General features: G+C 46.1%; 4 protein-coding genes across 4 annotated transcripts; 3 read left to right on the forward strand and 1 right to left on the reverse strand.

Annotated features, from left to right (window-relative positions):
* Positions 1 to 1,794: 1,794 nt before the first annotated feature.
* On the forward strand, positions 1,795 to 4,137 carry CDEST_08389 (Putative basic-leucine zipper domain, transcriptional activator Hac1/HY5). Its single transcript, XM_062924548.1, has 2 exons — positions 1,795 to 2,587; positions 2,648 to 4,137. The coding sequence occupies exons 1-2, from the start codon at positions 2,262 to 2,264 to the stop codon at positions 3,912 to 3,914; spliced, it is 1,593 nt and encodes a 530-aa protein (XP_062780599.1). The 5' UTR covers positions 1,795 to 2,261; the 3' UTR covers positions 3,915 to 4,137.
* CDEST_08390 (Putative chromosome segregation in meiosis protein) lies at positions 4,124 to 5,511 on the reverse strand. The gene is made up of 3 exons (XM_062924549.1): positions 5,161 to 5,511; positions 5,029 to 5,104; positions 4,124 to 4,973 (listed from the first exon to the last, which is right to left on the reverse strand). The coding sequence occupies exons 1-3, from the start codon at positions 5,463 to 5,465 to the stop codon at positions 4,443 to 4,445; spliced, it is 912 nt and encodes a 303-aa protein (XP_062780600.1). The 5' UTR covers positions 5,466 to 5,511; the 3' UTR covers positions 4,124 to 4,442.
* A 150-nt stretch (positions 5,512 to 5,661) lies between these two features.
* On the forward strand, positions 5,662 to 6,637 carry CDEST_08391 (Putative NADH-ubiquinone oxidoreductase, 21kDa subunit). Its single transcript, XM_062924550.1, has 4 exons — positions 5,662 to 5,793; positions 5,865 to 5,881; positions 5,946 to 6,151; positions 6,225 to 6,637. Exons 1-4 carry the CDS (start codon positions 5,734 to 5,736, stop codon positions 6,506 to 6,508), a joined length of 567 nt encoding a protein of 188 aa, XP_062780601.1. The 5' UTR covers positions 5,662 to 5,733; the 3' UTR covers positions 6,509 to 6,637.
* A 1,139-nt stretch (positions 6,638 to 7,776) lies between these two features.
* On the forward strand, positions 7,777 to 9,606 carry CDEST_08392 (Putative glycoside hydrolase family 12, glycoside hydrolase family 11/12). Its single transcript, XM_062924551.1, has 2 exons — positions 7,777 to 8,481; positions 8,577 to 9,606. The coding sequence occupies exons 1-2, from the start codon at positions 8,343 to 8,345 to the stop codon at positions 9,494 to 9,496; spliced, it is 1,059 nt and encodes a 352-aa protein (XP_062780602.1). The 5' UTR covers positions 7,777 to 8,342; the 3' UTR covers positions 9,497 to 9,606.
* The last annotated feature ends 3,221 nt before the right edge of the window (positions 9,607 to 12,827 follow it).

Raw genomic sequence — 12,827 nt, forward strand, 5'->3', positions numbered from 1 at the left:
AGCCGTGGGGTACAATGTGTGTTTCCTATGGACTAGAACCGCCGAGTGGTCAACCTCAAGGTCACAAAAGTGGATTCTGATTTTGCGAAAGTCTCAATCCTTGCTGTCTTCTTCCCTCCTTGTACAGTGCCAAGATAGTGTAAATACTCAGGCAGGATAGAACTATACACACGTGTAGATATACAGCTTAGACGGGGACTGACATTGCTGCAGGCAGTGACTGCTGGTTGAGTTCGTGAAAAAAAAGGGTTATTTCGGGGGTTGACTCAGCTCGTTAGTCGGGGGCCCCTAAAGGTCAAGTGGACTGACATTGTTGCCTCCGGGGAGCAACGGGTGGCTAAGTTTAGTAACCGGGCGGCGGAATGTGCCAAGGGACGTCAGGACGGAGGCGGCGCCACAGAGAGGCATGGGCAAGCTAAGCTCAGCTTACAGGCGCAGCACGCCACATTAGCCGTAAGCCGACGGTCAAATAAATCACAACGGAACTATGCGCATTGAAGACACGGAGATGTGGTCAAGGGCGGGGACCATGAGACTCGGCTGAGATTCCGTTCTGCCATTAGACATTGCGTCGGGCATAGCGGCCGTTGGTTGGTTTGAAGGCCGAGTCGGATTGTCGGGCCCCCCTGATCGCCCCTGTTGATTTTGCTGTTATGGTCGAAACGGAGAGTACTGCCGACGAACTACAAATGGGCAGCTCTTCTCGGAGCGACTGTCCGGAATAACCTGACGAGAGGATTGCAATAAATATAGTTGAGCTGGCTCGGCGCATGCTCTTCAGGGATCCGTCTGGTACTGTACGACTCGCGAGTGAGTGTGTGTACGGGTACAAGTATGTATGTATGTACCTTACCAATGGCCAAAATGAGGGTGCCCCTGAAAGCAGCGATTGCTCCGTCCATCTGCGTTGTGGCAGGCGTGTTTCCGTTCCGTAGCCCCCGTGTTTCCTGTTCAGTCAGGCTGGGCAGGCCATGCACCACCACTCGTTTACCTGCCGAAGGTTGGAAGGGGCGATTGTTTGACGTTTGACGAGACACGGTGTTGACTCTCTATGCCAGGAAGAGAAGGAACGAGCGATGTGCCGGAAAGTAGTGTCACCCATCCATAAAAATAGGGAGCACTCCAAAGTCGAAGTCATCCACATTGTTTGAAGAGGGGAAGTGAGGCAGAATTCAGGAGACAGCGCCGTAATGGAGCTTGGGGGCAAGGCATGATGAGATTGTACTCGTAAGTTTCCTCGGCTCTGGAACGCGACTTTGCACATCGAGCCAGTTACCTACCTGCCCACCAGCCCATCTTGGTTTAATCTACTTAGGTAGGTACTGAATGAACCGCAAAGGTACCTCAGCGCCCACTCGCCCATGTCATATTCCACAACGCACCGTGCCACCGCCGTCTGTGGAAGTAACCCGAACCAGTGAAACCGCTGGGCCGGTGGACGTCTCCACACTGTCAGGCCGTCGCTGGCTGGTACCAATCGCTCTCCGCTTTCTGGAGGCGTCGTCCCCCTTGCCCCCAACTAGTTCTCCCTTCGGTTCCTCGCTGAGGGGGGTCAAGGATTTGACATTACTGAGTGCGTTGTGCACGTGCTGGTGCTGCAGGTAAGCAGGCCTTCCAACCTAGTCTCCCTCCACCTCCGGCGGAGGAAGAGTGCTACCTTCCAGGTTGATGCAGTACAGCATCAAACAAAGTATGTATCCCTTCCTTACTCGGCCCTGCGCCCCTTTGCCCCCCTGTCCCCGTCCCACACCTTTGCCCTTAAGCCTGGGGTCCTTTTGCCTGAGGCAACACATCTGGTCCGTCCCTTGGTGCCCAGAACCCCCTTGGAAACTTGGAAGGGGGAGGGCCAGTTGTTCTCAAGTTACAAAAGAGGCCACATTGCCTACTTTTTGTCCACATTCTTGTTACCACATTGCACTACAGCACAACTCCATCGAACACTCTGTCCTTTCCATTACATCCAAGCACCTCACTACGCTGTTGCCTTGCTTAGGTGACTCACCAAATCCAGTCTGACTCATTCATCGAGTCGACACAGCCCCATCATGCCTTCTACTTAGCACAGCGGCTTTGGCTATATACCTTTTTCCCCTTTTCTGAGGAGTTAGGACGGCACCTCGATACTGCACAACCCACATCCATCACTTTCCGAAATCCCCGGATCTTCCACCCCACTCTCCCGGCAGCGCGACTGCATCACCCAAGTCCTCCAACCAACTAGTTCCACTCGAGGCGAAAGTCAAGAAGGAAAATTCGCCATCATGGACACAAAGCCTGCAATGGCCTCGTGGGAAGAAACATCACCAATGATCAAGTTCGAGGACTCGCCAGCCGAGTCCTTTGTTTCCACACCAGGAGAACTGTACCCTTCACTGTTTGGTGACGCGAATTCGGTCACCGACAACACTGTTGACCCAACCGACATGTTGACTCCGCCCCCATTCAACGACGAAGCCGCTATTTCGGCGTCCGTTGCCACAACTCCCGCTCCTTCCGGGGCTGAATCCGTCTCGGAGAAGAAACAGACAAAGAAGAGGAAGTCATGGGGCCAGGTTCTTCCCGAGCCAAAGACGAACCTTCCTCCTAGGTAAGCTAGATGTGTTAGCTTCGTGGACCACTATGCTTCAGTTTCTAATATGGTGACTAGGAAACGCGCCAAGACAGAAGACGAGAAAGAACAGCGGCGCGTTGAGCGAGTACTCCGTAATCGTCGTGCCGCCCAGTCCTCTCGTGAACGCAAGCGTCTGGAGGTCGAGGCTCTCGAGCGACGCAACAAAGAGCTTGAGTCGGCCTTACAAAACGTCACCAAAGCTAATCAGCTCTTGGTGGAAGAACTCAACAAGTTCCGCCGTGATTCGGGCATGTTGAATCGTTCTTCATCCCCTCTCGACCCACTTCACACCAACTCAGTTACCCTATCCCAAGAGCTTTTCAGCTCCCAGGACGGTCACTGCCCTTCCATGGATGAGACGAAGTCCCTTGTCGATGACTTGATGACCTCATCTCAGTCCAACGCCACTGTCAATCCTGCGTCGCTATCCCCTGAGCTCTCGCCCATAACCGAGAACAACGAGGCGAACGGCGAGGAGCAGCAAACAGCCGAGACCTCTATTGCGAAGTCTACCTCCGACCTGACACAACGTCCTGCAGCGATGTTGTGCGACCTGCAGTGTCATCTGTCGGAGGAGCTTCCGCAATCATGGCTGGCCTCTCAAACCCCTCTGCATCCGACCTTGGCCTTCTATCTGCAGCTTCAGACTCTGTTGGTCACTTCAGCGGTGATCCTTTCAGTATGTCAGCGGCCCTTGACGCAGATCGCTATGTCCTTGAAAGCGGGATTCTCTCTTCCCCCAACTCCCTCGATTATGAACACGATTATCTGGCTGGTGACTCTTCCGCCTTCTTCCAGGACCCGTTCGACATCAATGAGTTCCTCCACGACGAGGTCAACGGTGCAGTCGTCGCAGCGGACCCGGAATCCGGCTACGATGCTGCCAACTCTGAGACTCAAGTCTCTTCAGAGAATCCTAACCTGCAGCCCCACTCTGGCGCGTCCACTTATGGATGCGACGATGGAGGCATTGCGGTTGGTGTCTGAGGGGTGCGATGAACGGGTTGGGGTATTGTCTGCCGAATCTCCGGCGCAGCGCGACAGCAGCCGACAGCCACGAACATGGTTAATCGGTGCATCGTTGCCGTCTAAAGAGGTTCTCTTGACATTGGCATGGGCTCTAAAAATCGAAGAGCGGAAGTTGATTCGCAAGGGTGTACTCCAAAGTCATGTGACATCATCCCCAAAACCGGCTGATAGCACCTCAATGCCCAACATCAATTATGTGTTGACATTGGCCTCGAAAAGGAAGCGAGGAGAGGCGGACATGAGCGGACCTGGGAAGCGTTTTCGGTTGGCTTGATTAGGGCATATGGGAAACCGGTGCATCATGGCGTAAAGGTGGTGCCCAGGAAGGTTATAGGCTTACCATTGGATCTGTATCATTGCATTTTGTCGAATGAATTGTCGCCTTGCGACCGATGACCATCAAATTGTCTGTATGTTGACGTGAGTTTTGTTGACGAGAATTATCCATGTCCCTCATGCCTACTACTAAATTTTCAGCAAATGGGGACATGTTCTGGTGATGCGAAGCAGTTTCCATAATTAGTACAACCCCTGCCTGGTCAGACGAGTTGCTGTGATCTTAGAAGCCGGAAAAGATGCTCTCAAGTAATCCGGCGGCGTTTTGTATCCATGAATTTCTTCAAACGCTGCCCAGACCTGGTCGCGAGATTTTGCAGTAAAGTCCCGCCGTACAGCAGCCAGTTAGTTGCTTCTCTCTAAACTCGCACAGTCATTCGATGCACGCATGCCTGCACTCCCAACCGATTTGTGCCTCGTTCAACGCCGATGTCACCTAACCCTCTTGCCATTTTTTTACTAACCATTACCACAACCCATCCATCTCAGCCATGGCGGCTTCTTCATCCGCGAACTCTTCTACCTCGCCAGGGTTTACGGCGGCGTCTTGTGTCTCGGTTGCAATATTTGCCTCGGCCATCAGCGCGTCGAGATCCTCGCCATCCGATTCTTCGTGGGGCGGCCTGAATCGCTCCTTAACCTGTTGCCTTGGGGTGGCATCATACAAGTCATCTTCTTCTGGTACGTCCCCCCCTTCCGGTGTTCTTGGTCGTGGTAGTGGTAGTTGTTGTTGCTCAGTACTTGTTGATTGGGCGGGCGCCAAAGGTATATTGTCATTCTGCTGAGCCATTGTCTGGGCATGTCCTTTCATAATGTCCTCATCTACTTTCCAGGATTTAGGTTTGCCCTCGTTAATCCAGTCCATCCGCTTGAGTGTAATCTGCTTCTTGTGGCCGGCTTTTTCGACCATGGCCAGAGCATCGAGGAACTTAGCTTTCGGAAAGAGGTCGTCTAGCCAGAGCTGGTAAAAGGTCAGAAGACGAGCAGCATCGGAGAACTAGGGGCAAGAAGTTAGTGTTTCGTGGGCTTGACACGCTGGCTAAGGCGCATACCTCATTCCCCTTGCCCTTGAACTCAAGCTTTGCGGCGCGTTTCCGAAGCTTGGGGATTCCATTCTCTGACAACAACCTATGTCAATGGTGAGTTGTTGGGTCATATTGGAACAGAAGCCATGAGTCACCCACCGAGCTTCATCCAACTTCACTCGCGGTACTCTTGCTCGCTTTACTACCTCGACCTCTTCGTCAAGTCCCAATGCTTCTGCCTTCTTCCTCTTGTTTGTGCTGCTGTTTTTAGCCTCGGGTGGTGGAGATCGGAATGGGTCATCGATGTCGTCGACATTGTAGTCGTCCAGGTCATCGTATTCGGGGACAGTTCTTGAATTCATTGTAGCCTCCTCGCTGTGCCGATCTGGAATTTTTGGAAAGCTGCGGGAATGTACTTGTGCGGAAGGTGAGATGGTGCTTGGGTCGATGACGCGACATGCCATTCAATTGGAGACGCGTCTGTTAATTAAGCTGGCGCGCCAGTGGAGCGGGACCAAACTACCTAGGAAGGTGGATGTAAGAGAGGCTCGCTGAGACTACTAGCGGCTACTTTTGCCAACCTGGTCCGTGCAGCATCCTTTGTGCATGCCTGAGGTGTCAATGAAGCTCGGTCCCAATCAGCATTCATCCATATCCAATTCAACGTCCATCTCGAACGTCGAAAGCCCCGGTCTTCATTGATGCAATCGGGTCACATTGCCATCTGCTACAATGGCTACTGCGCAAGCCCAGACGTACGCTCCGACCAAGGTCGTCAAGAGTGACTACCCGGTATGTTCTGCCCGGTGTGATATCTGTTCCATGCAAGGGCACGCTTTGGCTAACCACCACACTCTTGAAAGCTCATCGACAACGATCCGTATGCCCCGATCCGCCCTGCCGCAGCTCCCAGGTATACGAATGCTAACAATCGACGCCTAAAGTCATTTTAAGAGAGTTATTGGCTATGCCCGGCCTTCGGACTATCTCCACGGAGCCGTAGCTGCCGCCTTCGGTCCCGCAGCTCTCCTCACCCTCGAGAAGTTCGCTCCTTCCCATGTCGGCAAGGGAGGCATGGCCCAGGCAATGCGACTGGCTGGTGCCGTTGGCTTGGCTGGAGGCTTCCTCTACTTCTACCAGCGCTCGAGCTGTAAGGATACCATTCAGGACATGCATGGATAAATGGCGGTAAAGGCGCAAAGTGCTGACTTAGTGACTGATAGTACGATTCTATGGGGCTACTGAAAACGCACGTGAGGTTGAAATGGATATGAAGGAGATGGTGGCAAAGGTCAAGGCTGGCGAGCCGCTTTACGGAGCGAGCAGGCTCACACCCCACATGCAAGGTGTCGCCGCGCGGCAGTCGAGGTATTCGGCCTTATTCATGGGTGTCGTACCCTGGTTTAACTTTGTCAACCACAACCAGCACGGCGTCGACACAGCCAAATACTATCAGCAAGCTGAAAGAGAGCTTGAGTCTGAGCGTTTGCAGAATAGCAGCTCATGATCTCGATTGTTGCCGGCGTTGGCAGGGATAGACTCAGCATTGGTGTATGTATTATAACTGGGCAGGCAAGTGGCAACCCAAGACTGAGCACCTATATAGTCGAAGCTGTGGTTTTGTTTTTCTGTTCTGCTATTGTTGCCATTCTGCCAGGGACCAGTACTCTCGCCGATATTAGCAATTCGGCTGGTGCTCTTCGTTACGAGTTCGATCATTGGCTCCATCCCCGACTATAGAACGAAGAGGGTGAGTGGCTTAAGGCTATTATTTGTTGAAGTCGAAGGTACTCTGGCGGCAAGGTGTTGTCGGTCGCGCTAAGCGGAACTCATCTGTCAACGAGCTGTTGTCTTGGCCGCGTGACAGGTGACATCTTTACAGTTTGATATAGATTCTTCGTGGCGCTTACGGCCAAAGGTCAAGGAATTTGAAAACTACTTGAAGTTTGGGAGGGGGGTTCATACGATTAGTCGATCAAGACAACAAAGCACTGGGTTACCAGTTACAATGGTTTGTCAGACCCAGTTTAAAGGAGGCGCATCACTGGGTGTCATGACGTTTTTAGACACCAATTACTCCTCTAGCTTGCTGGCGCGAAAATAAAGGATTCTAGGAATAGCAACTTGCTGGGAGTCATTTGCGACGAAACATGTCTGTCTTCTATGGGTAAATCGTTGAAACGAGAGTCGCGAACGGTAGAAGACAGCAAACACTTGGTATACCCTGCCACTACCGTATCATCATGAATGTTAGCTGTGGTAATAGGAGCCGGACAGAATCTCAGCTACGTTTAACCCAGGCAACAAACATTAGCTGATGGTCTTGGCGTCTCGGCACACTCAGAAGTCAGGGTACACACAGTCCTCTACAATTGAGAGGCTTGTTGTCGTAAGCTTGCATCATAGCGAGACTAGTCAGCGACACCTTCATTCTTCGTCACTTCGTCTTCTCCGAAAGTTGTGTGGGCGATGGTTGAATATTGCGAAGCTGAGCAGATGTCATTTCGTCCGCTTGACCTTTGCGCCCCAACCAGCGGGCAGTCTAATCGACAAGATTCACACTCTTGCTACAAAACTTAACCAGCAGTTATTGCCTCCTAATCTCGTTTCGTTGTATTGTTCTCGTGGCCTCTTATTGCCTGTTGTATACGAGGTAGAACTGCTAAGAGGGGAAGACTTGCGGTACCCCCCGTTTGGCCATCAGTCCATTCTTAGTTAGTGCTGTGACTTGCATGACAAATGGCCTGGACTGGACACCGCTAACCATGATAGGGGCTCCAAACAGGTTTCGCGTTTCTTGCCTATTCACTTGGCTTGGTGGCTACGCGTTTTCCATGCCAATAACAGGCAATTTTGCCAGGCTGCTTAGTGGCATGGTTGTTTAGGGGATAGGTTCCTACGCTTGAGCGGCGGCGTGGGATTAATCAAACGGCATTACAGTGTTCCCCTTGCTGGGGGCTAGTACATGTGAGAGGGTTTAGTTGGTGTTGTTGTCTTTCACAGGTGCTTACTTGCGGGTCTCGCCTTTGTTTTCCTCTGTGGGGATGTCGACTGAAATTCCACCCTCTTCACTTGTTCGCTCATTCGCTCTCTTACCTCAGTGTCACCCGCTCCTGAAGGACTCCCCAATCCCACGAACTCCTCTGCCTTTCCCTCCTCTTTTCTTTCTCTTGTCTTCCTCTCCGCCTACAACTAAGATCATGGACGGCTGAGTTCGACCTTTGTACCGCTCGTTTAGCACCTGATTTCTTCCTTGGTGATCGTTCGCCTTGTCGTTCGTTATTCTATTGCGACACGCTCACAGCGCTGCCCATCCTCGTTAGCCACGCGTCTGGTCAATCATGTTACATCCGCTACACTTCAGCTTTTTGGCCTTTTTGGCCACCTCTTGGTTTGTTGGCTTGACAGTTGCAGATGCGGGTGATGTCAGCCTATGTGGCCAATCCGACTGGTGGAACTCGACAGATGTCCCCTATTCATGTGCGTGCTTACTCTCAGATTTGGATGCTGCTCATCTCAGAACCTGGTGTTAGTCGACTTTTGCTGTTTGATCATGCTAACTATTCCTTGCCCAGTCAACAACAATGCATGGGGCAATGACAGTTCGGGTTACCAGTGTCTTTCCATCCATGACGGTGGCCGCAGCTTCAGCGTCGCCTACAAATGGACTGGGGACGCATCTCTTGTTAAGGGATACCCATACATGAAGGCACATCCTACCAGGCTGCCCGTTCAACTTTGGAATGTCACACAACTGCAGATCACTGGGAACTGGCAGACTTATGTCACTGGCAAGGAACAGGCCAGTGCCGACGAGCAGGCCAAAGCCTTCAATGACGTCTCGCTCTATGCCAATGTCGCTGTCGATATGTTCTTGTCCGATAATCGAGAAAATTCCACCATGGTCGGCGCTCCTATTGAGATTATGATATGGCCATGGTGGACCCCGACTGTGAAGCCTCTGGGTTGGGCCGAGTCAACTCCCGACAAGGATACCGTCACTATCGACGGCACGCCATTCTCCCTGTGCCATGGCTGGAACGATGGCGGACAGCACGTCTTTTCCTGGCTAGCCCGTACCAACCTCACCCGAACGGATGCCGACTACGGCCCCTTGCTCCAGTACATCTGGAAGAAGGGTATGCTGTCCGGTGCCTTGTGGCTAGGACAGCTCGAACTGGGAACTGAAATCAAGCATGCTGCAGGCGACATGCATTTCGAAGCGAGCAACTATACCCTCAAAGTTGTACGACAGGGCGATCCGGAAGACAAGACGTCCACCACCTCGACGACGTCCACCACCTCGACGACGTCCACCACCTCGACGACGTCGGCCACGGCTAGCAGAACTCCCACCACCACATCGGCCCTAGCAACTGCCACTGCCGACAGCATCACCAGTGTTCCTGCTCCAACAAGCACGAATGCAGGGTCACCTAGGCTGTATGTACACACATTGTGTTGGTGGCTTTGGGTTGCTGGCATAATTATATAAATAAAGTAAGATGCTGCATTAGAAAATACTATACTTAGTTTTTCTACATAGAAGAAGTTGTTTATTTTATAACTCTTATTAATAATCTAATTATTATACTTATCTACTACTACTTACTATTAAATATCTTAATAATATAGAATGTCTAATATACCTATATAGCAAGCAATATATTATAGCAGGCAGCATATAGGCTTATTATACCTTAAAAGGCATTTTTCTAAACTATATTTAAAATTTTAATTCTTATATTTAAATAAGTAATAATTATATATAATATATATATATAGTAAGTAGCTGTTGTAAAAGGTTTTATTTAGCCTCTATAGCTAGTGCAATAGTAGCTAGTAGCTATAGTGCGCTTACTACAGCTATTAGTAAGCGCTCTCTATTACACTTACTTACAGCTATATATTACAACCTATTAAATATAATAGGACTAAGGGATGCCCCTATAAGGCACCTAGCAGTTACAGATAAGTTATATGCTGCAGATATAGGAAACTAGGGTGCACTCCTCTAGCGCAGAAGAACTATAGTATAAGGTTATATAAAGATAAGGAAGTAAGCAACTAATTATATATAAATATAATTAATTATAATGTAAGCGCTTATACGCCCTACTTTAAGTAATTACTTTATATAATACCTAAATTACTAGTAATTAGATATAAGCTAAAGCTTTAGCAATAAGTATATAAGACTTATATATAGAATAAACTTAAATAGACTTAAGGATAGACTTTTATAGCTCTTTAGTAATTAATTTTATAATTATCCCTTTAGATACTTTTAGCACTCTTTACTAGTAACTAATATTATAAGTCTTTTATTAAGTATATAACTAATTACTATATCCTTTAAAGACTTAATCCTTTTAGTATAACTTATAGCACTATTCTCTAGCTTTATTACCTTAGCTTCTACTAATAGATACTACTATAAAAAGCTAACTATAATACTTTAATTACTTCTATTTAGTAAGTTAACCTTATAAAGCTAATAAATAGTATAATATAATAGCTTTTAAAGCAACTTCTGCAACTTCTACTTCTACCTCTAAAAGAAAAGCCCTTATACCCCCTAAGACCTTAGATAAAGAAATAAAGGATATTAAGTCCTCTAAAAGTAAAAATAATACTATAAAGCTAGCTAAAAAACTTAAGAAGACTTATTAAGATATAGCTTATATATAAGAAATGTTTAATAGTAATACTACTAAAGTTACTTAACTTTAGTAGATAATTTAGTAGAACCTTAAGCATATTTAGCTTATAGTACTTTAGTAAGAAGTTAATACTCTTTATGTAGTAGCTAATATTAACGTACATGCATAGCAAGTAGCCCATCATAGCAAGTAGCCCACCTCTACCTACCCTCCAGCCATTTATATAAGTCAATTAAGCAGCATTATACAAAATTAATTAAAACTACTTATTATCCTCTTCTTTAGAGGTCTCCTATACTACCTAACATGTTTATACGTTATGTTTAGTCTTTCTGCAATTGCTATATTACCAACTGCGCAATTCACCCCCCTTTATATAAGCCCCCTTCTAATGTGTATTTTTGCCTCTAGCATTAATAACCCTCTTCTCTACCTAGATTGCCTCTACTTTAGCTGCATTAAGGGACCCTCTAAGATGCAGTTAGGTTTTTTTAGCCCTCTAACGCTTGCTTAGTATCTTATTTACTATATAAAGCCTATAGCACTTAGCTTTAATAAGAGCTAGTTTATGTGCTAACTTACTAATACCTTTAGCCTATAAGTTAACTACTTTATATAAATAGGTTAGTAAGCTATATTAATAACTAGTAATCCTTTTCTTAAGTAATATAGAGCTTTATACAGCGTTATGTGCTGTAGTTAGTGTCTTTAGGTCCTAGGAGCCCTAGCTGCTTAGGCGTAAGTTAGATAGTGTTAGCATCTTTAGCTTAAAATCTAAGCAGGAAATAACTACTTTTAGGTTAAAAGGGATAAGGCTAGCCTATCTAAAGCTAGCTTATACGTTTTCTTTACCTATTAAAGTAAAAAAGGCTGCCTTAAAGGTAGAAAAGAAGTTATCTTTAGTAATATGTATAATCTGCATCTACATTATTTTCTTAATTTCCTTACTATATAACGCCTTTAGCAAACTAAAACAGCTAACATTAAGAGGCTAAAGCTTATATAATAAATAGGGAGGCATGCAAAAAGCAATAATACTGTATTCCTTACAGTAATTATTAAACTTAGTAGACTTATAGCTATTGTAGCTATTAAGGATTAAAAGCTGCTTAACACCCTTTATATAAGACTTTATACACTTTTTAAAATGCTGTAGCTAATCTAAGCTAATCTTATTTGTAGTCTATCTATTTTTGCTAGGGTAGATGCGCTATTAGGGTAGGAATTAGCTATTAGTATACTATAAAAGGAGGTAATATTTACCCTTAATAATAACGTATAGAGGCAGCGCCTAGCTATCTACACATACACCCTAAATAACAGAAACCTATTTATAATTACTAAGCTGCTTTATATAAAGCCTTCTACAGCAATTAGAGGTTGTAACAACCTTTATGTATAACAGCATTCCTATTAAGAAGCCTATCTTATTAAAATTATAGATATTATTATTATAGATTTTATACTTTACAATTATATTTTATATAAAGGCAAACTAGGCCTACATAATTATAAGATCCTTAGCTAACGCCCTCTAATAGTTAATTCTATATTAAAAATACATCTTTAGTTGTAGTTAGCATTATATAAAGTTCTCTACCTATTAGGGTTTAACATGCGTTGCATTGCGTTTGTTAAGGAGGCAATCAGCTATATCTTATATGTCGTTAAGTTGCAGTAGAAATCCTTAATTAATTAGGTTAATAACTTATTTAAGAATTACTATTTCTTTTAGCTTAGTTATCTTTATTAATTTTGTATAAGTCTTATAGTATAGTAATTATCTAGCGCATTAGTATTAAAGTGTTGTTCTTAAGACGTTGTAGATAGAGGCTGCTTTTTGTATAGATAGATTTAAGTCTTTTTTAATAGCTTTAATTGCAAGGATAATACAACTTTCGTTTAAAGAAGAACTTATTATTGTATGTAGAGGAATGTTAATGTAAAGTTAAAGTTTAAGGAGGAAGGAGGAAGTAGGCCACTTACTATAATAGGCCACTTGCTATGCATATACGTTATTACTACCTTACACTATAAAAAAAAAGAAACTTTAACTTAATTTACTTTAAACTTTTAATAGAACCTTAAGATAACTTAAAAGATTTTTTACTTAAGTTTAAGCTTATTAATAATTCTATAAAATAAGCTTTATAGATAAAGCTA

This window comes from Colletotrichum destructivum, chromosome 5, assembly GCF_034447905.1.
Source record: "Colletotrichum destructivum chromosome 5, complete sequence".
NCBI classification, from domain to species: Eukaryota; Fungi; Ascomycota; class Sordariomycetes; order Glomerellales; family Glomerellaceae; genus Colletotrichum; species Colletotrichum destructivum.